At 34.4% G+C, this 27241-nt stretch overlaps 1 protein-coding gene across 1 annotated transcript; it reads left to right on the top strand.

Annotated features, from left to right (window-relative positions):
* Positions 1 to 5674: 5674 nt before the first annotated feature.
* LOC124358419 (myrosinase 1-like) lies at positions 5675 to 25792 on the top strand. The gene is given in 7 exon segments (XM_046810717.1): positions 5675 to 5879; positions 12822 to 12942; positions 21693 to 21826; positions 24009 to 24025; positions 24027 to 24144; positions 25282 to 25404; positions 25769 to 25792. Coding segments are annotated over 7 exon segments (552 nt in total). The 5' UTR covers positions 5675 to 5864.
* Positions 25793 to 27241: the final 1449 nt, after the last annotated feature.

The following is a 27241-nucleotide window of genomic DNA, read 5'->3' as shown; positions in this document are numbered from 1 at the left end:
GAATACATATCGCTGATGGCTTGTAAACCACTAAGGGAGTCGCTGCAGATAACCAATTTATTTGTCATGGCACACGTTATATTTAGGGGCCTTTTTGATTGCCGTGAAAATGGAAGAGTCGTTGGGGAGACGAAACCCGTATTGTCTAACCCCAGTGACGAAAGCACATTCAGTTCTACAACGTTCCTTTGACCCGTCAGTATAGACAACATCGCAAGGTGCGAGGCTGCCTAGTATTTGACGGAATTCTTGTTGGTAGACTGTTTCTGGAGTGGAGACTTTTTTAAACCTAGAGAGATTTAAAATAATTTTTGGCATTGAGACGCTCCAGGGTGGGATATCACATTGATGAACGACTTTAAACTGGTAATCGTTTAGGCCTATTTCATAAGCGTAGGATTTGGCCCTAACGCCTAAGGGTGAAGGGAGATTTGGTCTCGCTAGGAACGAATTATTGAGTGGATTTCGCAGGACCGGTTCAAACGCAGGGTTGTCTGGCTTCCCTGAAAGAGCGTGAACATAGTTTAGGGACAGCTGCTGCCGTCTATGCGAAAGAGGGGGTTCTCCCGTTTCTGCGAGAAGACTTTTAATAGGAGAAGATCGAAAAGCTCCAGTGGCCAGTCTTAAAAGCAGAATTATGGACTGAGTCAAGCATTTTGAGAGCACTGGGTCTTGCGGACCCATATGCTTGACATCCATAATCTAGACAGAAACGGATGGTGGCTTTGTAGAATCTGAGCATGCATGTCCTGTCAGCCCCCCATTTTGTTCCGCTTAAAGCTCTCAGTATGTTCAAGCGCTTCACGCATCGATCTTTTAGGTCTTTCAGGTGAGGCACCCAAGTTAGCCGGGTATCAAATGTGAGACCCAGGAATCTGATATTGTCACAAGTAGAGATTCTCTGACCCAGCAAAGAGAGCGTTGGCTGCTTAACAGTACGCATTCTGGAGAAAACGATGGCTTTTGTTTTAGGTGGCGAAAAAGAAAAACCCGTAACTCCGCACCACTGCTCAAGCCTGTTGATGGTAAGCTGTAAAGCTCTCTCCCCCACCGCTAACTTCTTTGTAGAGATGTAAATAGAGAAATCATCTACAAACAAAGAACAGCGCACAGGAGGGGTAACACAGGATGATATTTTATTGATTGCAATGGCAAACAGAGTACAGCTTAGAACGCTACCTTGTGGAGTACCATTTTCCAGCGTGAATGAATCAGAAATGGTTGTCCCAAGTTTGACCTGTATGGTTCTTTCCGACAAGAAGCCCTGTATGAAAGAAACCATGTGGCCCCCTACACCCCAAGATATTAAAGCATTTAATATCCCCCTTCTCCAAGCCTTGTCATAAGCCTTGGAAATGTCGAAGAATACAGCGATCAACTGTTTTCTTTCAATAAAGGAATTCAGGATTGCCGATTCCAAGGCAAGTAGATGGTCACTTGTAGACCGGCCTTGTCGGAATCCGCACTGGGAAGGTGAAAGAAGGTTATTTTTCTCCAGAAACCAAACAAGACGTCTGTTGACCATCCTTTCTAGTACTTTGCAGAGACTGCTAGTAAGCGAAATTGGTCTATAGCTTCCTGGAGAAGCTATTATTACCTTTATTATATAATTTTAGAAGATCTTGTTTTCCATCCTCCGCCAGGTTCCGCAACATGGCATAATGTATATTATCGGGACCTGGAGCAGAATTTGATGTCGCCTTTAGTGATGAATCAAGTTCATCAATGGTAAAGGGAAGGTTTAAAGGAGAGTTGTTATTAATATTTAAATTTAGAGGATGTCTTTCTGTATTTGTTTTGAAATTTTGAAACTCCCTATTGTAGGATGACGTTTTTGAAATTTCCGCAAAATGTGAGCCGAGTAAATTGGAAACTGTCAAGGGATCAGTTACCACATCGGTACCATTTTTCAGAGCAATAAGAGAAGGTGGAGAGGTCTTACAGCAAACAGATCGAAGCTTCCTCCAAACATCAGAAGCAGGAGTAGTTCGTTTTATTCGATCTGTATAGTCCAGCCAGGACTGCCGCCGTCTCTGTCTAAATACCTGGCTTGCTTTTGCCCGTGCTCTTCTGTACCTACTTAAATTTTCTTCAGTCGGTGATCTGTTGAACTGTCTTAAACATTTTCGACGTTCCTTTAGAGCCGCCGAACATTCTTCAGACCACCAAGAAACCTGACGTTTGTTTGGTGAACCCGAGGATTTTGGAATGCTCCGCTCTGCGGATGTTATAATATTGTATGTAAATAATATAGTGGCTGTATTTATGTCGTTTGATTGGATATTAATAGTTTGAGAAATTATGTTCTTTTTGTACTCGTTCCAGTCAGCCCTCTTAATTTTCCACCTGGGAGACCTGCCTGTCGAAGACGGAAAGGATTGAAAAGCCACGGCAATGGGCGCATGGTCACTCCCTGACAGGTCGGGAAGTACGGACCAATGCACTCGAGTTGCCACGACCGGACTGCAGATTGACAGGTCAATTGCCGACCATATGCCAGTCCTAGGGCACATGTAAGTGGCCGACTCGTCATTGAGAACGACCGCTGCCACTTCATCCCACAATCCCGCAACCATGTTACCCCTCCGATCAGAATGGCTGGAACCCCAAGAGCGATGGTGTGCATTGAAATCACCAACCATCAGGAAAGGAGACGGGAGTTGGCTGTAGAGATCACGTAGATCATCAAGAGATAAATCAAAAGGGGAAGGTGGAATATATATGGAGCAGATGGTTAATTTAAAAGGAACATCGATTGAAACTGATACTGCCTGGAGGTTTGTGACGATGTTCAAGGCTCTAGCATTAACAGAAGAATCTGCTAGAATAGCCACACCTCCACAGGCAATTTGTTGGTGATGATCTAGGCGAAAGATGTCATAACCATTTTGTTTGAAATGAGTATGAGGAGACAATTTAGTCTCTTGTAGGCAAATAAATTTAGGTTTTCTTGTCTTTATAAGTAGTTTTAAGTCTTCAAAGTGGCTTCTCAAACCATTAATATTCCATTGTAACAGCATTTTATATTATATTATATACTCGTATTTTATTTTGTGCTAGTTCATCGTAATTTTCTTTCTTTGTTTAGATACAGGACGGAAGTTACCTTGAACAGTTTGGAACTCTGTCTGCATCTCCAAAGGGTCCTCAACCATATCATCATCAAGGGATAATTGTGAGGATCTGGACGAGGATGGATTAGTCTTTTTTACTAGGAATTTTGATCTATTTTCTGATTTTGTTTGTATGTTCTTTTTTAGTTTGTCGGCGAGTTTTTTTCCTCTCTTCTAAAGATAAGACGGGTTTCGTATTTTGTTGCACCCTATCTCTGAAAGTAGGAGTAGCTGTTGATCGAGCTTGAGTCTGTGTGTTGGACTTAATATGAGGCGTGTGGACTGCTTGCGAAGGATTACTGGTGGATGCCAACGGATGTTGTCCGGTACCGGCTGCAAGCTGCTTAACCAAAGCGGCAACCTGCTCTGTTAAATTGAGTACCATACCCTCCAAAGCGGTACATGACGGGCACTGTGCGGATTGGACTTGGGCTGAAGCAGCTTCGGAGTACGAGACTCCCTTTTTAGGGGTTGGAGCGATTCTTCACCTATACTCTTTGCGGGCTTCGTTAAAGGAGAGTTTGTTTAGAGTAACGATCTTCAAAACTTCCTTTTCCTCCAAGTAAACTCTGCATTCCTTAGAGGTCGCCGCGTGTTTACCCTTGCAGTTCACGCATCTGACGTCGTTCTTGCATCCTTCTTCTTGGTGGCCTTCATCGCCGCAACGGGAACATGTCTCAGGTCCCGAGCACGTCTTAGTAGAGTGTCCGAATCTCTGACAACGGAAACACCGCTGCGGATTTTTGAAGTAAGGCCGTACAGTCAGGGATAAATATCCAGCCTTAATAGCTTTTGGGGGTTGGGGAAATGCAAAGGTCAGAATTAGACCAGGAGTAGAAACCTTTCTCCCATTCTCCGTCCGAAGCATCCTGACCACATCGGTTACCATTTCGCATTGCAGCTCGTCCTTGATTTCTTCCTCACTACACTCCATCAGGTCACGGCAGAAGACGATCCCCTTGGAGGTGTTCAGTGAGGAGTGAGGTTGGACGACGACTTCCACCTGATCAAAAAAGCTTGTCATCTGAAGGAACTTCCTGGCTTGGATGTAGTTTGCAGCCTCCACCAGGATAGTTCCATTTCTCAGTTTGCTTACAGATTTAGGCTGACCGCCTGAGGAAACAAAAGCTTTGTTTATAAGGAAAGGACTAACCTTCGTTAGAGTTTTGCCCTCATCCTTATGACTCACGATTAGGTATAATGGAGTTGGAACGTTCATATTTTCTGCGTTTACTTTTTCTTCCACTTTCCTTTGTTTTATATATGATTCATTTTCAGAATCCGACAACTGTCGTTTTTTCTCTGGATCATTAAGATCTCTTCCTCCGAATTCTTGCCGTAAGGGTGGAATATTTTATATTTTATATATTAAATATTAAAAAAAAATTAAATCTTCTAATTTAATATTTTCTGGTATTTTGTTATTAAAACATTCCTGCATATTGAGGTTTTTATGCAAAACAGTGCCAAACAATGAGAAGAGGTTGCCAAATCATTCAGTTGCCGGTTTTATGTTGATGGTAGTTACCTTTAAGTATTTAATCTCTCATTCTGGACTTGACTGATACTATAACTTCCTAAATATAACTACAATCTGTAGACCGTAAGAGTTTAAACTCTGCAAACTTTTCTTTATTTCATGTTTTAAATCCGATATTATTCTTATTGCTTTTCTTATTGATTTTTGGAAGTTGTTTCGATATATTATAAGGAATATACCAAAATTAGTTATAGGATGAATATAATAAAAATAAATCATTTTTCAATATATTATCATCACAATTTAATTATCGAAGCAAATGAACTAGATGATGTGTTAGGCAGCAACTTGCTTACATGAAAGTCCCAGTTTACATTTTTTCAACTATTAGTCCTAAAATGTTAGTCCTGAAAAATTCCAATATTGTTAATAATTTTTAAACAAGTTATAAAATAAAGATAATAATAACAGCTATATTTTAGTAACAATAAATACTACTAAGTATTATTATTAACTACATTAATACATACTCCATCAATAAAGATCACCTCATAAATAAATTTATTCAAGAACTTCTACTGTCATGAAGAGCGCAAGTTAAAACAATATAACCTTAAAATCTGACAGCTGGTCAGGCGATATAATAACATATCGGGAAAACTCAGCTGACAGACTTTGGGATATGAAAACCAATACCTATTGCAAATTTCCAATTTGAATAATATGTTAAATTATGCAGTTGTAAACAAGGCGATTAATTGTTGCCGTCTCAGATGGCCTTGCTGTTATCAGTCACTCAATTAATACAAACACCAATCACTCATGCGCATGAAGCAAAACTAGGGAGCCAATCAGAATCTTGTATGTTAGTAGCAACTTTACTTTGTTTGTTATCAAACAGCTGATGTCTGATCCATGTTCTGCTAGCCTTTTCGAATTGTTGAAAACCAGTCTAGGCTAATTGCTTGCTAAGCCTGTAGTCCTGTCAGTGTAGTGTGATGGTTGCTAAGTGCTTATTGGACTAGTTGTTCTTCAATTCAATTTTGGTAAGGCATTTGGTTTAACAGTTAATTTTGATGGATTTGTAAATATGGTAATTTGGTTACTTGAAGATAATTTAAATCGTTAATCCGAGACATCTGATGTAGTTTAATACATAGCTAATATGCAGCTTATGTTCCTATTCTTTTAAATGGAGGAACTATTAACCTATCGACAAATACAATATTACAAAGTCCAGTCAAATAATTTTAGTATTAAAACAAATTTGGATGGATCAGATACTCGTAAGTATTTATACAATAAGTAATAAGTAGACCGCATCACAGATTTTTTTCTTTATTTAAAACATCATAATTTATAATCATTAAATGGGCCCTTTGTCATTAGACAAAATCTTAAGTAAATTAAAATAAATAAAACACGTACAACAATTAAGTATGATATAATACAAAAATTTTTACACTTACAATAAATGAATATTTGTAAATAGTGAATCATAGCCCTACTAGAAGTATTACCATTGTGATAATTCATTAATATTTTTGGCTTTGTAAAATAATTGTATTGATAGTAGATGAATGGACCAAACCTATAGTGTACAAGGTATTAAATCAATGAGAAGAACTTCTGGTGGTTGGTCTTTCTTACTTAATGATATGACACAATGATACTAACATTTTAAAACATTAACTTCACCTAAGTTATATTGACATTATTTGTTGATTTTTCAAATGGAAAATTCAAAGAAACTAAATTAAATGAAAATCTGCAGAAAACAAGAATTAGTACCTAACATAGTTGAATGGGCTGACTCTATTGCCTCTGGCAATCAGAGAGGTTATGGCAAAGCCTACACACTGATGACTACAATTGAAAAATATTCCTCTACATAGTACCAACAAATCAAAATTCTCGAAAATCCGATGATAAATAATTGATAGCCTTAAACATTTTATAAAACTCATCCAACCTTTATTTTGTAGGTAAGAAATAAAAATTTAGAATCTGGAAAAGTGTTCTGTTAAATAGGAAATTGTTAACAGTTGTTTTAGGTACATAATGTGGATAATGTAAGATAACACAAAATTATCCAGTATTGATCTATTAATATCATTGCAAACAAATTAATAATATAAATTAGCATACAGATATTTTCTCACACAATGGCATGGCATAAGCTGCAGTAGCCTATCGTTAAATAATGTCTACTCTGCTAATTACTAATTATTGCTTAATAATGTTAAAAAGGTCGTTTGTCTACTTGTTTTTTTGTTTTTTTTTACACAGAAAATGTAAGAATAGTTGGTATCAGTGAGGTTCACAGCCACAGTAGTCAATCAAAATTTTAACGTTATAAACATATTCTACTCGTCCTCGTCCTCCTGAACAAAAATATATATTGTTTTAGGAGACGTACAAATCACAGATAACTATTTTTCATAATAATTGAAATGTAAATGTCAATTTGTGAGTATACAGGGTGGCACATATGTCAGTTTCCCCATAAATTGGGATATTTTGTTTCGATAGGTTGGTAACAATGTTAAGTTGGCAGCAACACGGAGTAAGTTCATTGTTGTCTGTTACAGTGGCTAGTCTAAAGTGACACTCTTTGTATCTGTTATGTGTGTTTTTAAAATGTTTACAACCCAACAACGAGTTTACATCCTTCAGTTGTGGTGGAAGCATAGTAAAAATACTGCTATAATAATTGAAGAATTTAGTGGTAAACATCCAGATGTCACAATACCCACTTGACAGTATATGCGGAAGTTAAATAAGAAATTTGAAAACACAGGAAGTGTTTGAAATGCTCCGAAGTGTGGCCATCCATAATCAATTTGCAACAAAGAAAACCTGCAGACAGTTGCTTAAGCTTATGTCTCCAGTCCCTGTAAATCGACTTGTAATGCATCTGCTGAACTAGAAATATCAAGAAGCGTTTAAAGAATAATAAAACTATTAATATTTAGGCCATACTGTCCATCTTTACTTGAAGCGCTTCACAATGATTCCAATAGGCGATTGGAATTCTTTAAGGTTGATCCAAATTTGTTGCGATCAATTTTGTGGTGTAATAAGGCATGTTTCAAACTAAATGGACGCATTAATCGGTGTAACTGCGTGTACTGGTCAGATGTAAATCCTCATAACGTAATCCAAGTAGAACTCAATGTGCCCGGGGTTATGGCATGGGGAGGTATTTCAAGTACTGCACTGATTGGTCCTTATTTTATTCAAGGAAATGTTAACTCAGAAAGTTACTTATGGTTGCTGCAAGATGTAGTAGTTCCCGAACTCCTGTTTTCAATATTCATTCGCTCATCTGGCAACAAGATGGTGCCCCAGTACATTTCGGTATCCAAGTTTGACATATTTTAAATATCACATTTAATAAATGGATTGGTCGCCGTGGTACAATTGATTGGCCTGCACGCTTGCCAGACCTGAGCCCATCTGATTTTTCACTGTGGGGTATTATAAAGGAGACTAAACCTTGACAGACTCAGAAACCTAATTAGAAATTGCATTTGAACTTGTTAATAACGATAAACCTTTATTGCTAAAAATTTTTGATTCTGTTCTCAGTCATTGTATGAATTGTATACAAAATCAATGTGGACATTTTGAACAACTGATATAACATTGAATGGTAATATGTAAGTAATTTCAAATAATGAATTTGTTTTCTGGCCTAAAAGTGTTTTATTCAATTAACCTATAACGTCTTTAAATTTCTCTTCTGGGGAAACTGACATATGCACCACCCTGTAGTTGTGTATCATGTTATCTATGATGTTCCCCATTATCTGCTCATGATAGCTTATCTGAGTGTTCTGTGGTCAGAACAGTTTAGTACAGCACATAGCAATTAGTTACTAAAATTAAAATTACTAAAAATTAAGTATTAATAGAGTCTTGAGAACAACTGTGTGTATTAGAGAAAGGGATAAAATTCAGGTACTGTGTAATAATTTAGAAAAAATTAATAAAAGGATGTGCTTGTTTTTTTTTTTTTAGAACTCTAAAAAATAAATTTCACTAAATTTATTAATTTTTGTGTTTGCTTGGTATGGCCACTTGGTTAATAGTTTATTTTGTAAATTTGGTACTTTGACAATATAATTATATTGTAATGTTTATTGTACAGGGTGTACATAAAGTCCTGCACGGGTATAATATTTTCTGAACGATAACAGATAAATCAACAAGATTTGGAACATCAATACTACACCTAAAAATCTACTTTTTGAAGGAACTATCAGTTTTCTGTAATATCATGAGGACGTCCCGCAAGGAGTCAGAAGGAAATCTTAAATAGGAGCATAGGTCAATATGAACATCATTTTAAAGGGCTTATCTAGCAGAGATTAATGCCGCAAACCGCACTCAAAAAGATTGATCCAGTACAAAATGGCGGCTGTTCAAAGGTTTTACTTGGTTACATTTTATTAGTAGCCATAACCCCAGTAAAGCAAAACTGCAACCAAACGAATACTGCAGCTAACTACTACATTATGCTTGTCAGTTGTACAGAAGTGAATTATGACGTTAGTTATCCTCAAGGGTTACAAATTTGGTCCTAATATATTGATAACGGGGAAAACCTGATAACAGTAACAAATAGAAATCTCTTATCTTTGGGTCGCAGTTAGGACTTTCCTATTAGCCAGTTTATTCATAGTAGGCTATTCTAGTTTTCTTGTTTTAGTAGTGCTGTCCATCCCGCATAGGTCAATATGGACATCATTTTAAAGGGCTTATCTAGCAGAGTTTAATGCCGCAAACCGCACTCAAAAAGATTGATCCAGTACGAAATGGCGGCTGTTCAAATGTTTTATTTAAAAAAGATGTTTACTTACCAAATGTTTTCAGAGTAAAGGTTCGAATTGTTCACCTCCGGTTATTTGACAGTTGGAAAGACGCACATAAAAACTATTAACAGAATTTTACAGAATCGTCTGACATTCTTGAAGTATTCTTTGTCTCAGTTCATTTAAATTTTGAGGCTTAGTTTTGTAGACGTTGTCCTTAAGGAAACCCCAAACAAAATATTCTAATGGAGACAGATCTGGTGAACGTGCTGGCCATTCTACAGTCCCCCGCCTTCCGATCCACCTTTGCCAAAAAACAGTGTTTAAATATGCTCTTACGTCGATGCCGTAGTGTGGGGGTGCTCCGTCCTGTTGAAACCAGATATTCTGGAAATGTTCTCCAAACATGTTTCAAAGTGCTGGTGTAATTTCATTTTCCAGCAAACGTTGGTATGATATTGCATTTAAATTTCCTTCAATAAAGAAAGGACCCACCAACGAGTTAACTATCACACCAAGCAAGACATTCACCTTTAGTGGATACTGTGTATGTGCCTCCCGTATCCAGTGAGGATTTTCGCTACTGCAGTAACGGCAATTGTGCCTGTTTACGCTTCCATTCAGCATAAATGAACACTCGTCCGAAAACACAATATTGTTTACATCAATTTCGTTGCGATCTATTTTGGCCATCATAGTTTCACAAAATTCTATACCTCGATCGAAATCACTTCGTTGAGTGATTGAACTTTATAAGGCTTAAAATTAGACCCTTTCAGAAGTTTTTTAACAGACGTAACAGAGATGTCATGAGTTTGTGCTGCTGAGCGTAGGGACTCTTGCGGATTCTCAATAAATGACTGCAATACATCTAAAGAGTTGTCTTCGGTTGTCGCAGTATCGGGCCTTCCTGACCTATGACGATCGGAAACACTTCCTGTTTCCATAAAGCGTTGAACAGTTCTCCCTACAGTTGTTCTATAAATTGGCTGCCTCTCGTGAAAGTAGTCATTAAATAAATGGCATGCTTCCTCGTGTGATCGTCTGTTATTTCCCCAACCAACCATCATAAGAAAGTGTTATACGTTTACATTCGTCAAGCGACATAGTGTAGTTGAAGAACTACAAGCAATATGACAAACTCTTTTGTACTAAAGCGCACTGATAGAAAGGATGGACAGCACTACTAAAACAAGAAAACTAGAATAGCCTACTATGAATAGACTGGCTAATATGAAAGTCCTAACTGCGACCCAAAGATAAGAGATTTCTAATTGTTACTGTTATCAGGTTTTCCCCGTTATCAATATATTAGGACCAAATTTGTAACCCTTGAGGATAACTAACGTCATAATTCACTTCTGTACAACTGACAAGCATAATGTAGTAGTTAGCTGCAGTATTCGTTTGGTTGCAGTTTTGCTTTACTGGGGTTATGGCTATTAATAAAATGTAACCAAGTAAAACCTTTGAACAGCCGCCATTTTGTACTGGATCAATCTTTTTGAGTGCGGTTTGCGGCATTAATCTCTGCTAGATAAGCCCTTTAAAATGATGTCCATATTGACCTATGCTCCTATTTAAGATTTCCTTCTGACTCCTTGCGGGACGTCCCCATGATATTACAGAAAACTGATAGTTCCTTAAAAAAGTAGATTTTTAGGTGTAGTATTGATGTACAAAATCTTGTTGATTTATCTGTTATCGTTCAGAAAATATTATACCCGTGCAGGACTTTATGTACACCCTGTATATGTGTTTAATGCAGAGTGACTCGGGAGGATCTTTGGTCTGCAAACAGGCAGACAGCCGGTGATATCTTTGCGGTATCGTCAGCTGCCATATGATTATCTAGACCAAAATTCCTCAGAGTTTGTACAGTTGGTAACTTTTTTCGTTGAATGGATCTCATCAGATCATCGAATTTATGTCTGGTGCCCCTTTAGTGGTCATCATCACGAGAGAAGATCTTGGGATCAGACAACCTTTGCCTGAGCGTAGATTATTACACTAAGTACATTAGTGGGCTCAAAGACATATTACTAGTCAGAAAACAGGAATTCTTTATTGATAACCTTTAAGATTACAAGTAGGATCAAATATTTAAAATTTACATAGTTATAAATTACAAAAGTTCATGTTGGTCTTGATCATATCTTGTATTATGCTAACGGCAATCACCATTTTATGGAAGGTCTCTTGATAAGCAGTACAATATGGTTTCCAGAATATATAGAGAAGTCACCGTCATTATTTTAAATTCTTTAAAAGTAGCTCTAAAACTTTTTGTAGGTCCTAGTTAGCTCATTATTTATTGCTTTATTCTGAATTTTGAGGAATTTCAATAGGCTAAATTGAGTTGTGCCTCCCCGTGCTGTTATCCCATACCTGAGATGACTTTCAAATAGCACATAGTACGCTATGTTGGTAGATTCAAGGGTGTTACTACATTTGATTGGGTCTTTTGCAAAGCATAAAGTGATGAATTTAGCTTTAGGCATAAGTTGTCAATGTGATTTATCCATGTCAATGAATTATTTAGTGTTAGTTCTAAATAATTCATGTCTTCTGTTCCTTGAATATCACGCATTTCAGATCATACATTTTATTAGTTCCTAAAGTGAATTGTTTAGTCAAGTTGCAGAATCATATTTGCAATACTGTTGGACTGCCTAATTATATTATAAATGTTAAATAATATAAAATTCAATCTGAGACATTCAAGTGGGTTTTGGTCAATTAGCACATGACTATAATACTGGGACTGAACTAAATATTGCTCCTCCATATCATAAATTAATTTTATTTTAATTCAATATATATATATATATATATATATATATATATATATATATATATATATAAAAAATTTTTATAATTCATTCCTGAAAATCACTAAAAATTGTATATTAATCACAAGATGTTTAGTTATAAACTAAAAGATTGATATATGAATGTTACCTTTATTATCTGGAAAAAACTAGAAGAAAATTTAAAACAAAATATATAAAGTAGTTAAAATAAGAATAATTATTTAGACACTGTGATTCAGTGGTTTTTATCAAGTATAGATTACAAAAATTCTGAACTAATAAATTAAATTGGTATTCTTACGAATTTGAGAAATTTAGTTTCTAGATTAGTATTTTAATATGGCTTCATAGATAGTATTCAGTGTAAAAAGTAGTTGTAGAATTTAATAAGGAAATTTGAATTTTATTGAATATGCTAAACATGAGATCTTGCTACTTATCATCATATGCATTAAAAATATCAAGAGGCTATCTGAAATTCATATCCAATTAATTAAATAAGTTAATTTTAATACCAAAATATTTTTTATCTGGTGTATGTTAGTTATTGCTTGTAAAACTTTAGTAACATCAGTACATTACTGGTAATATGTTTCAGGATACTTGTAAGGAGATAAATAAAATTGAAGAAATGTCTTCTTCGTGTACTTTTCCTCCAGATTTCCTCATTGGCTGTGCGTCAGCGTCATACCAAGTGGAAGGGGGATGGAATGCTGATGGCAAGTAGCTATAACAAAATAATTGCTTCACATAATTTTAGAAATTAGCTTTAAGTATTTAATTAGCACAAAAATAATAGAAATGAAATACTATAATTGTTAACAATTTGTAAGCTCCCATTTTGGACAGTTACATAAAGGCCTCTATTTTCTGAATTTACAACAATTTAAAACATGAATTATCACATGTCAGAGGTCTTCATGTAAAGCTGCCTCTATCCATCCATTCTTAAGGAAAAAATATTCCTCACTCTACATGAAACATTACTGTGGACTTATAAACATTCATCGATGTAAAAGTTTAATCTGCACTATTTCAAAACATAAGGAAGAGGGACTTGATTATATTAGAAAATTTTGTTGACTCACAACCATGTAAATAAATTTTGTTATGATTGAAAATGATTGTGGCCTCTTGTTAATGGGTTTGCTGTGAAACTCGGACAGGACTATAGTGGAACCATATTTTGAGCATGAGTGTAATTTAACCCATTAACCACTTATCACGGTACTGTCTCGTGATCAGCATTTTGGTACCTTATCAGACGTCATGAGATGGTACGATGAAGATGACATACATTATTAAATATTTGTTTATACAATAGTATGGGCTCAAATAATAAAATGTATATATTAAAATTAAACTAAACAACATGTACTATACATACAAATATGTATCAATCCCAGAAAAATAAGAACGTGATCAGCATTTCAGTACCGTGTCGGCCGTTACGAGACGGTTCCGTAATGACGACATACGTTATTAAATACTTTTTTAAACATTAGTATGGGCTCAAATAATAAAGTTTATGTATTAAACAAAAGAACATGTACTATACATATAAATATGTATTAACTCCAGAACAACAATGTGAATCAAAATGTAATACTATACCCTTGTTTGCTAGGATATTTGTAAGGAGAACACAAATTTCACATTTTACAAAAAATCTACGTATGAAAAACATTTAGATAAATCAATAAAATAAAATTTTCTACTTAAAATATTAAATTTCCTTTAAAAACTACACCAAATATCATAGATTATACCTGTGTTTGTACTAAACAAATTTCTTCCATTCAAAATTAAAAATTTTTTTAAAATTAATCTCGAATTAAAAAAATCTTATATACTTCAGTGCTTATAAAATTCCAGTATATTATAACCTGTTTCATTAGCTAAAAAAACAATAGCTCAGTCAACCAAATAGCAATAAAATGGAATGTTTTGTGAGTTTTGCTAAACCCATGCATTTTTTTGCATATTTAATTGAACCGTTTATTTCAGAAACCCGTCAAGTGCAGTTTTTAGGATTTTCGGTAAACGAAGAAAAACTTTTTATCTCGCCTAATATCATAGATATATGCTTCACATTTTTTTTAAATAATACTTCATACCTTTCTAAAACAAATACAGTTTTTAGTAAAGTTTTAAATTTTGTAATAACATTTTTAAAAAATTATAAAATTTTTTCACTTGACGGGTTTCTGCAATAAAGTTTTGTTTTTTATTTTAAAAAGGGGTTTTTAGGTCAGAATGGTAATAGAAAGAAGATAAATCACATCAATCAACTACATTTATTTACTTAGTGTAAAGTACATGTATTTAATCTAATCGTCATACTCTCTATCTACGTTGCATTCAGCTTCTGATGTAGGCCACTGTACGATACTGTTGTAAAAGGCTTCGTACCCAGATGTGTACTTTCTCAGTTTAACAATGTCATTGATTTTTTTTATGTTAATGGGTACCTTTCCAAATGGATATGCTTGCTCCGTTGGGAGTTCGGGAACAGTGTTGTACTTCTTGAAGGTAAATGTTGAGGAGGTAAAGCCATCAATGAACTCCTTGACCACAACCTTTCCTCGTTCCGCCTTGTTGTAGTTGAATTCTTTGTATGTAGACACCTTAAAAGGTATTTTTTCATTTCTTGGAACACCTCTTCCACTTGTTTCGTCAGAGCTAACAGTCTTTTTGTAATGTTTTGGCCACCAACTGCTAAAAGAAAAGATCATGTCACTTCTTACTTGGATAACATCAAAACGGCCAGTTTTGCTTGCTTTAAGGATCATCTCAGCATATTGGTCGGGCGTGTATACTCGGTCAGCTCTACGCACAACCCGTTTTATGTTACCAAAGTCCCGATCACAGGCTAAAAATGAGTGGCCTCTCACAGGAAAATAGTGTGAAATCGTCTCAACCAGTCCCTGATCACACAGGTTCATTAAAAACCGCACCACACAGTGGTTTTTATTTTGACCTGAGGGGCCATCGCTAAAAAGGACAATATTTTTTCTTTCCAAGTGGAAATACTTCCATTTGAAGGTAGTGTAGTAACATTGAACACACCTCATCAGGCGACTTATTAGCCTCCCCCTCATGGTACATATACATTTTTGCTCTATTTGTTTTCATGTCGTGAACGCAGAAAACATTAACCCACAGCTGTCGCATATAGAAAACCTCTTGAACTGGTAAATGAGGGAGAGGAAGGTTCTGCATGTAATCTATGCAAATGACAACTGTATCATCGTCCTTATTTTGCGACATTTCCTGTTGTTTTAAGAAAAACTTTTTTGCCCTGCGCTTATGAACAATTTGTTCTGCAATCACGCTGCGCTTGACATTGTCGCTCAGCTCTTGATCTCGAAGTTTTGCTTTGTAGTTTTCACACTGGCTACAGACATCGACCTGTGGCCGCCCAAATGACAAGTTAAAGTTTTCTTTAAAATATTTGTAATAAAAACTATATTTAACTGAATCCTTAAGATCTGGATGAGTGGTCTGAAACATTTCATACATTTTAGACACATTTAACGTTGCATCCAAATATTGCTTTTTCTTGGTTCCATAGTGAGTTTCCCTGACCTCAAATAGAGAAATGTGTTCATGGATAGCAACACACAATTTGCCATCGATTGCGTTTCCACTACGATTTTTGCCTCTCAAATCGATTGGTATTTCATTTTTAACTAACAGGTTAGTTAGCCTTGCTACTCGATCACGAGAAACTCCGTGTATTTGTAAAAAAATATTTTTACAAACTGGTGTTATAATACCATTGATTTTGATATTATATACAAAAGATTTATTTTTAGTGTGTGAGTCTGGAGTTCCTTCTAAATCAGCATTGGAACAATTTGGATTAGTTTGTTTTTTTACTCTACGCTTTACTTCCTTAGCTTCTATTAGTGTTTGTAAGTACACGTCTTGTTCATTTTTAGTACTCAGAGAATAAAAACATTCCCAAACCTGACTTTTTATTTCAGCATCAATAAAAGAAATACACTTTCGTGGGCATTTGCAAATAAGTTCTACAGGAATAGATTTGTCTGGTACAACGTTACCTTTGTAATTTGTGTAACAATCGCCTTTTGTTCTTGCTTTCCGTATAACATTACGTTTATACTTGTCTTCATTGACAACACCACGTTTCCTTTTAACCACAGGTTCATCATCAGAACTTTCACTTTGCATTTTTAAAGTCCCACTATTTAATAAGACCTATTAATAGCCTACAAAACACAGTACGAAATAAAACTCACAAAATCTTTTAAAAACTAATAAAACAAAACATTAACTCTAACAAAACATCAAGTTGAACAACCACTGAAGACTGAATGCCACTGTTTGTAGAAGTAAACAATAACAGAGGGTGAGAGGAGTGACGTGTCCCAGTGCTGCCACACCATGAAAATGAAATTTACTGCAGAAACCTGTCAAGTGACCACGCTTGACGGGTTTCTGCACTAAACGCAATATTAATTTTGAAATCAAACACAGTAAGGGGCATATCGCTTGACGTGTTTCTGCACTAAAATGTGTGTTTACAGAATGGAAATGAGAATCTGTAATAAAATGGCTTTTGTTAAAAATGTCTGTTGACGGGTTTCTGAAATAAACGGTTCAATTGAATTTCTACAAGGAGGTTAGGTGCAAGAATATTGAGTAGCTAATGGGTTAAATAACAAATTCATTATCATTACTTTAACTTGACTTTACTAAAAATCATTACTTTAATATTTTTTAATTAAATATGCTTTGTATGATTTGCTCTGAATAAAAAAACTGAAGATTGCATGCAGAATGATACGTCAGAAGTAATGACGTACTGGTACATCGCGAGTATCTTGTTCAGGAGTAAGCTCAATATGAATAAAATTAAACTCGTTATTTTTATACAGAGAAAGTATTTTAATTGTTTAGAGCCAAGAGTTTTCTGCCAATTATGTCATGGATCTTTAGATACACTATATACAAGGACAGAATTAGTCTCTTCTACACACAGTAATAAAAAGAAAGCCAGTAAATGTAAAACTGTGTTTTATACTATGTAAATTGTATAATCACATTTTATTTATAATTCATTATAGATTCGTCCAGGATCGATTATAATGACTAAAAATAAAAATAGGTTTTGTACTCTAATGTCAATCCCAAACACTTGTATGTATTTGTATGGTAACATGTTTTGAAGATTAACCTTCATTGTCGGACCTTAGTAGCCGTGGTGGTGGATGGCTTTGTCATAAAATTAAAATTACACAACAACAACATATACAAATAAAGAAACAAATATCACTAGCACAAAATTACACAAACACAATCGTGCGTGATGTTACATGTAGATGGCTGCAGTAGGGCAGTGACAGGTGGATGACTGGAATTACGTAACCTGAATTGCTGGTTCTGACCTGCATGTGTGTTATCATTCCAATCAGCTGTTCTGACTAGCAAGCGGTCCTTTCTACTGTTGATAACAGTGTTGAAGATGATATTAGATTTGTATTGTAATTTTTCATTTAACAGGTGAATACTGTCACCACTCTTAAAAGCTGCATAAATTTCATATTTTTCTAATGTTGATAATAAACTGCTCATATTACAACTATGTATTTCTTCCAAAAGATTTTCAATTCAATTTATATTGTGATTTTCATCCAGTAGATGTTGGGTGAAAGTAGACCATTTTTATTTATTTAATTTTACTTTTGTTTGTTGAACGTGTTTAATAAAACTTTTGTTTCATAAGCCTTTAACTTTTGTTCATTAAATATTTGTTGTTAAACAAAGACATAAAACACTTTTTGACTTTTTTAAAACTTTACTTCTACTTGCAAATGACTTTAAGTAGTGAAAACTTGATGGTTGCTGCCGCCACCGCTTGTGTAAACTATAATATGCTTAAATAGCTAAAAGACAGTTTTCCGTGCATCCTTTCTTTGGAAGATAGGAAGATATATAGCGGTAGTGATCAATTAGTACTAGATTTGCACATAGAGATGAGGAAGACTTGTTGACAGGGGAGAACAAATTGCAGTTTTGAAAAACTTATCAATAAGTACAGACTTTGAGTACTTCATTCAGTTTATTGGAAGACAGATTTAAAAGAAAATTGTATCATTTAGTTAGTTATCATTGAATTTCTTTGATCTTTACAAACTCGGTCTGGGATGGCTGTAACTTGTTGAAAAACACACTTTTGGTTGTAAAACATTGCTCAACTGTTATATTGAATTTTTAAACTTGTTGTACATGTCTGTTATAAAACACAAGCTTATTAAACAAGCTGAATAGTGTAAACTTGACTTAAGAATGCAGCATTACAAGATAGGTTGACATCTAGGATCCAGTTGGGACAAGTCCTTGTCTTGTGTGGTCTGACCGCCCCCCCCCATTATTCCTGTACGAAAATAGGTTTCTGTTTATATCCAGCCACCAAATGATGAGTACTATACTGCTTGTATATACAAGTAGTTCATATACACAATTTTTTATTGTCTGTTATCGTGAAATGAACTGTCCAATATTTGTTTAGAACTTGGTCATAAGCGTAGCTATTCAATTTCCGCAATTTCGTTTCACTTTCACCAGCATCAAAACTGAAATGGTCACGCTAGGAAAAGTTTTGTGCTGTTTGTATTATTCATACTGATAAATATATACAATTTGGAATGATACCCGACATTGTTACGTAGAAGAAAAATGTGTAGAACCTGAATAATTCTTTGTTTTCTTATCAAAGTAAAATCAACCTCTATAGTTTTTATAAGAGAAGTATAATAATTATGTGTATGTATTCTTAAATTTTAGTTTCATCAAAGTTTTAGATGTATCTGTCTAGCAGAACTGAAGCTTTAAATGCATGAAATTCAAATTATTAGTAAGTATTCATTATTTCTGGTAAATATTGCATTCAACCCAGTCTATCTAGAGTGAATCATATAAATCCTCATAATAAGGTCATCACTACCAGTGTCATTGACACCAGATTACTTAACTTTGTTGTGTTTACACATTTGTCTGGTTTAACTTATCATCATACAAAGATTCCACTACATAAACTTCAACTGTTCAGTGCGTAACTCTCTGAATGCCAAGTGATGATTGTGTTCTACAGCAAGTTTCACCACAGCCACAACATAGTCATCTGGCACTCAGAAAATTAAAAGTAGTAATAGCTTGAAAATGGGTAAATTTATGTAGATACCCACTTTATTATGTTATTTAAATCAAAAGAATAAAAATTAATACACTGTTTTATTCATATTACAATCTCTATTTTTGTCATAAAAATGATTTAAAATGTCTATTTGATGAGAGTGCAAGGACTACTTTTTTGTTTTGTTTATAATCGGAGTGGTGATTATCTCAGTATATATTTCTAATGTTAAAACATCATTTCAAATAATGGCTTAACGATTATAGAAATATCTTCCTCATGAAATCACTATTGAATGTTGAATTTGTATCTTTAAGTAAATTTCATAAGAATCTGCCTATTGCAGAACATTTGGAAAATTTTTTCTAGTCAAAGTTTTTCTTAGAATCTAAAACCACCATAATCTGAAAATTTATATATATGTGCTTATGATGTATGTATGGGTGGACTAATGGAATATTAGCTAGTGTATAAGCAGTTATTGATGCTGTAATTTTTAATAGATTCAAACTGAACTTGGTTCAGAAACAGTATTTACACATAGCTTGGATGAGTTCATTGGCCAATCTCAACCAATAAAAAGTTTCTTAATGGCAGCCTTTCACATTTATACAAAAATATTAACTCAACTTTTTGCCAAGGTATACTCAAAACGGTACTTTTAAAAATATAGTTATGAATTTCAAATTTATATATTTTTGATATCTTGAGGTTTATAATATGGTAACTGTTTCAAATTTGGATAAGAAATCCAAACACTTTTGACCAATACAAAAATCAGCATAATCATAGTAGTAGACACAAAACTCTTCTTGCCTTTCCAATCCATAAAACTTCTTTATTTGAAAAATGTCCACTATATATGGGAATTTGGTTATATAATTGTCTACCTTTATCACTAAAAGAGCTTAACAAAATAATTTTTAAAATAGTATTAAAAACCTCCTAATAGAAAAGGCTTATTATATTGTAAATGAAATGCAGAAAGATTTTTCAAATAATATAACTGATCAATTTTAAAATTCCAACCCATGCAATTATTTATTATTACACCATATTATCACTTCAGTCTATGTAAAATAAGGATGATTTATTATTTTGTACAGACATAATACTATATAGACAATTCATGCAGTACATACTGCAACGCTTGTAGTTTAGTTATACTTTTTTTAAACTTGACCATGCACCTGTTTGTATTCAAATGCCAATATGCAATAAATACTTTGAATTTGAGTTTGAAGTTATCTAATTTATTATGAATTGTAGAGCAAAATTAATATGAATTTAGAATTAATAGGTTAATTAAAATAATGTTTGTTATGTTAAGTGTATTTTAATATCTTGAAAGATTTCCAAGCAGCGGCCATACAAAGTTTTGAGAGGAACAATAACATTGTGAAAATAATTGTTAACACAATAAGTGTAGTAATTTTCTTAGATTCAGAATAAACTAGGTATAGAAACAGTATTTACATGTAGCTTGAATCATTTCAATAACTAATCTAAACTAATAAAAAGTTTTAAGATGGGAGTCAATCAAATTTCAGAAAAGGAATGGTTATATCTAAGTTATTGTGCATTGTAGAGCAAAATGAATATAACTTTTAAAATGCGCCATTTACAGCAATCTTTGTTTTTATATAGTTTTATATATCTTGTGAGGTTTAAAAATAGTGGCCATACAAGATTTTTGAAAATAACGAGTATCACTGAATCGTTTTAAGTGAGTTTTACAACATTTAAATACAATTTAAAAAAATTTGCCAAGATTAGTTATAAAAAGTTAAAGCTAAGAAAAACAAAGTTAATTATGATGTAGTCAAGTGGAGGGCATGCATGGAAACATCATTAGCACAGTATGATTTTCATGCTTTAATAATGAATAAAACTGTTAATAAAGTTTTAGTTGAGTAATACTCCGCTTTTAAAGCGGATTTATACCAATAACGACTGGATTATAAAAAAAGTTATTCTTATAATATAATTGAGATAACCTGGAACTGGTGAGAACTACATTCTGAATAGTTGTAATGCTATTGTATTTTATGAAACTTGTCATTTAAAATTAAATTAAATTTCCTTTATAACAAATAATGCTATGAATATACAATATTAATATTCTTTTGAGTTTTCAAGTACAAAGATTAAATTCAGTCATTATGTGACTCTAAAAAATGGCATGAACAGTTCACAACTTCAAATTTTTCAAATTTAGGTTAAAGTTGTAAAAGTCTCAATGCGTGAAGTCTCAATTCACAGATCAATTATGTTTTCATTTTATAAAATAAAGACTACATTGTACAGACAAAGGGGAGAATATCTGGGACCACTTGACTCACACTCAGCCAGACAAGATCAAGAACAGAGACAACGGAGATGTGGCCTGTGACTCTTACAACAAATACAGAGAAGATGTGCAACTGATCAAGGACATTGGGGTGAGAATAATTAATTGAATGCAAACTTTCAGCAGAGGCTACATTTGGATTTTATGGTGTCTACAGTCATATCTAGATTTATACAAATCCAATTATTTCTTACTAAAATTATTGACCCTTATTGAGTGACCAATATAGGCCAAATGTTTCTCTATACTTATACCATAGCTGATTGTTATATAATATTTTGTAACTCAGAATAATATTTCAATCAGTATTAAGACATATTAAACAAAGAGTGAAGTGAGTGGTGCATACATAGTGAGTAGATGGCTTGTCTCTAGTTATATCATCTCTCAAGGTTTCATCTCTCTAAATTACGTTTTGATATAAATAAAAAAAGTACAGTAAAAACATTGTATTGTATACATTTGAAAGTGACACTAAAAATCTATTTTTCAACTTACTACTCACCATACAAATTTAGACACTTATCATAATGAATTAGTTTTGAAATTCCAGCTTTATAGAATTCTAGCAACTGACACATCAACCAGGTAATCACACCCTCCCTCAGTTCTTGTCGTCATCAAAGTGCTGCTGCGCAAACCAGGTCTTCATCACTGGAAATAGGTGGTAGTTACTGGGTGCAAGTGGGTATACTGTAAGGCGGATGTGGAAACACATCCCACTTAAAAGTATCCATGACTTCTCGAATCCGATTTGCCATGTGTGGTAGGGCATTGTCGTACAAAAACAAAATTTTAGAACTAACCTTCCTCTGCGCTTGTTTTGTATTCCTCTTCTTAACTCTTGCAAGGTTTCACAATACCTCACAGAATTTATGGTTGTGGCATATTCTAACAAATCAACAAGAAGAACTCCTTTCCTGTCCCAATAAACAGTTGCCATAATCTTCCTTGTCGACAATGTTTGCTTGTATTTCCTTGGTATTTTTTGGAGGGGATTGTGTATGCCCCCACTCCATAGATTTTAATTTGGTTTTGCAATTAATATCTTTCAAACCAAATTTATGCTAACCTAACTTCTGTGTGACAATTACGTGTAACAAACTCCTTGAAATTTGAAAAAAATTAAGTGAGAGTTTTGTTATTGTGAATTGGCGGTCTTCTTTAATCTTCTTATCAACTTTAGAGACAATTTCATCAGTCACAATGTTTGGCCGTCCGCTTTGTTCATCATCATGCACATTAGTTCAGCCATATTTAAACCTAATGCACCACTGACACACTCCACTTTCAGTAACCACATCGTTCCCATAACCTTCACAGAGTTGGCAATAAATCTCAATCCGTTTATTGTGCTTAGCCAACAAAAACTACACATTTTAAGCTGCTATCGTACAACAACAAGGAGCTACAGTAATCACTGGCATGGCTGGATAGCCACTGAACGGAGAAACGCCCTGACATAAGTCAGAATTTATATAACACAACGTAGTATTCATTTGAAATTTAATTTAATTTGAAATTGAATTTCTGAAAGGGAACATCCTAATCTTTATCACAAGAGAATTTATATAATACAACCTACTCACAGTATACCTCATTGATCACTGATTGAAAAATTTGAATTAATGATTAAATCACTTAAACCATTTGTTCTTTTCTCAAGAGTGATAGAGGTCTTTCTATTGTGAAAGCTAACCAAAGAAAGAAGCTGGGCAATCGCCAGCAGTGATGGGGTTGATATTGCCGGAAATCGTGACTTTAGCCTACGACCCAAACTGTTATGTTTGAATTTAATATTTGCTAATAATATTATTATAAATTATGGATTTCTTTAGTAGCTATTAAAATTAAAAAATTCGAATCTATTCAAATGTAAAATTGACTTATCTTTTTCTTTATTAATGTGATTCGGCATTTGTCATCGACGATTGTATTTCCGCTTACCAATCTTGCCGCAAACTGTTTGGAAACTTAATTTGAATTGAACTGGTCTCACAATTTTAGATGAATAATAGACGATATATTTTTTAAGCTATTGAATTTGTTACTTTTACTATAAAAATAATAATATTACAATATTGCTGTAATCTGCTGGCCGACACCTAGATAAATGTGTTTCTGAAAAACCAAAATGAGAATTTTTATTTTCCATTTAAACTTGTGCATATTATAATAAGTGTTCTTTTTCAATATGTTATTGTGGGAAATTGAGATAGGGTTGAAATTTTGATGAGCGAGTGATTGTAATTACCTGTTAATTATGATTTCAGTTCAACCACTACAGATTTTTCAATCAGCTGGAGTCGAGTGCTGCCCACTGGTTATGACAACGTTGTGAGCAAAGCTGGCCTTGGCTATTACCACAGATTGATAGATCAATTGAAGGCCAATGGAATTGAGCCTATTGTAAGTGTAAATGTTGTTAATTATATTCTTTGGATAATATTTGTGATTTATTAAGTAATTAATTCATTGGGTAATTTCTCTAAGTATAGGGTTTTCTTCTTCCATCCAAGATAGTGATGAAAAATTTGCAATTTTGTATATATTTTATTGTTATTTTCATACCTATCTATTAAGACCCTAATCTGAGATGTTGGCTTTGAGAAATGTCAAAAGGTCAATTCTTTTTCTTTTGCTCCTGATTTCCTCTTGTTTGGGAAGTGAAAATGGGTTTTCAGATAACTCTTGAATTGGGAAGGCAGTGCACGGACTTAGCTTCAATCCAAGTGTATTGTTTTGTTTCTTTTCTGGACTAATAAAATTAAGATGAAAGTAATTACATCTCCTATATTCACACTGCATGGTGGAAACTCCTTTAAAGCCCCAGTAATGCTTGAAAATTTTACTCTCACTTTTTCTTCTTCACATTTTATCACAGTTTTATACTTGTTGAAGTAACTATTAGAAAGTGGTTTTCACTTGATCGCTCTATACATGCTTTTTTCACCAGTAGTTGTAGCAGCAAAAGATAAAAAGATATGACTACAGGATTTCTTTAAGTCAAGAGTATGCAAGTGGATTAAGGCATCCTTTATTTAGTTTTTAATATTCCCATTTTGATGCCTGGAAGGTGGCAAGCTTGTACCTTATCTTTGTACAAAAAAACAGACAAAAAGTCTCATTTCAAGCAAATAGGAGATTGCTTGTGTTCGGAATGCTCTTAGTGGTGGAAAACAGTTTTTTAGAAAATATCTTCATCACAATATGTTGATTAAAGTAATTCACAGATCAATAGACAATTTAGAATTTACATCAAACTTAACGTTGTGAACTATTATTAGAAATAGACAAAGTTCTAGAATCAAGAAATTTGTTGTTGTAATCGTTCTTAATTTGGAGCTTAGAAACAATATATAGACATTTTCCATTGAAATCACTAATGTATAAAATTAAAAAAAAATGTGTAGTAATAGTAGAATATGCTATTTCTACAGTTCTGAACATATCTATCAATGTCTCAGTTCAGTCAGCAGAAATAATTATGTTTATATCTAATATATTGAAATAATGAATGCATTTTAAAATGTATGCCTGTCTAAGGTTACACTCTACCATTGGGACCTTCCTCAGCCTCTACAGGAACTCGGGGGATGGGTCAATCCTCTTATGGTTGATTACTTCCAGAACTATGCCAGAGTTATGTTTCAAGAATTCGGTGATAAGGTTTGTGATTATTACATAAACTCACAGTAAATTATCTATTATTTTTATAAGCATGTCAGTAGTTTATTAATTTAGTTTGTTTATTTTAGGATTATTGATAAAGCAGTAATTGATATTTTTTTGTAGAAAATCAGCTGATTGGAATTGTCCATATGGTAGCACTTAACTTAAGAATTTCCACATAACTTCATCAAACATGGCTCCTAGAGGCCTCAACCACTCCCCATGTGGGGGGGGGGGGGGGTGGGGGGGGGGGGGGGTGGGGGGGGGGGGGGGTGGGGGGGGGGGGGGGTGGGGGGGGGGGGGGGTGGGGGGGGGGGGGGGTGAAACAGCCTCACAGGTACACCCCTAATCTCTATTCCAGATGGCACAGGCTTATTCAAGATGACATCTCACAAGTGACTTATCAGACAGGTCTCTTTTATATGTGTCTAGTAATCCACTTATTGAGCCCAAGATTACATTTTGTTTTAGATATGCCAAAATCAACATGCTGAGACATTAACAGCCTGGAATCAAGCAACATACCCATGTCTGTAACAATAACCTTTCATGCCACAGGCTGGTCATCAATAACATAAGGAAAGAGAGATGTATCAACCTCTTGAATAAAAGACATTACCAAAATCTACCCCAGGTTCAAGTGTAACATAGGTATTGTCCTTAATCCACTGATCAATCCTATTAACACATTTGAAGAAGATGATGATGATCAGTACCAAGGATTGGCAATGATATTTTGATGTCATCAGCATAAATATTAACATTGCATTCTAAACTCGATACTATATCATTGATGAAAAGAAGAAAAAGTAGTGGGGCAAGATTTAATCCTTATGGCACCCCTGAGAACGCAGTGAAACAGTCAAACATTATGTCCCCAAACCATACTCTGAAAAGCCTTTGTTGCACATATAACTGTGTCCAAGAAACAAGATCTGCAGAGAAACCAAAAGCAGGCAGTTACATTAATATTAACCCTTTAAGCGTCACGAAAAATTAGACCTGATCTTTGATAAAGTTACAATTTTTTTAAATTTCTAATGTGTAAAGTTAAATTTTTTTTCGTTTCTGTATGTCAAAATAGAGTTATTTAACGGTGAATAAAATTTGTTTAACCCTTTTTAGATTTCCTACGCTAATTTTTAACTTTTGAGAATATCGTAGAATAGCAGTGTAGTTGTCACCAATATTTTTTTATTTATTCAGTAAGTATGGAAATTAAACACAGTTTTATAGATAAACATATACTATATTACAAACCAATAAAATTAGAAAAATACAAAAGTAGACAAAGAGTGTTTATTTGGTGGCGGGCTGTCACAACTGACATTCCGCGCAGCTCCCGCAAGCCACTGTTATCGCGTGGACTTTGAACCTTCTTATCGCTCGGCAACCTGTAGGACAGCCTTGCGGGGCTTGAATTATGTTTCTTGCTTTCTGATAACATCCTTATGACCGTAGTAAAATATGAAAAAGTTTGGGGTTGACCAAGTAATTGTTCAAAATTACCGAATCTTCAAATTCCGAATCGTCTGGTTTCGCCATTCACACGAATAATGGTAAAAAACACTAAATAAATACTGGAAACTGCTGTATATAATATGAATAATTTACTTTAAAAAAGAATAGGAAACAACAGAAAATTAGCGATAACCAAAATACATATGCGTGTACCGGACGCTTCCCACTAACTAACTGGCTAGATGCCTTGACGGGAGCTCCCGTCAATGACTTTGTGAAAGGCGCGGGGCCATGCCCGCTAGACAGTGTTTGGCCAATTAGTAGCAACTGCCACTCCCATTGTAACAGAAATTCGAGGCGGGGCAACCCGTCT

This window comes from Homalodisca vitripennis, chromosome 3 (assembly GCF_021130785.1).
Source record: "Homalodisca vitripennis isolate AUS2020 chromosome 3, UT_GWSS_2.1, whole genome shotgun sequence".
NCBI classification, from domain to species: Eukaryota; Metazoa; Arthropoda; class Insecta; order Hemiptera; family Cicadellidae; genus Homalodisca; species Homalodisca vitripennis.
Note: the sequence above shows the minus strand (reverse complement) of the source record. Positions and strands in the feature narration are given on the sequence as shown.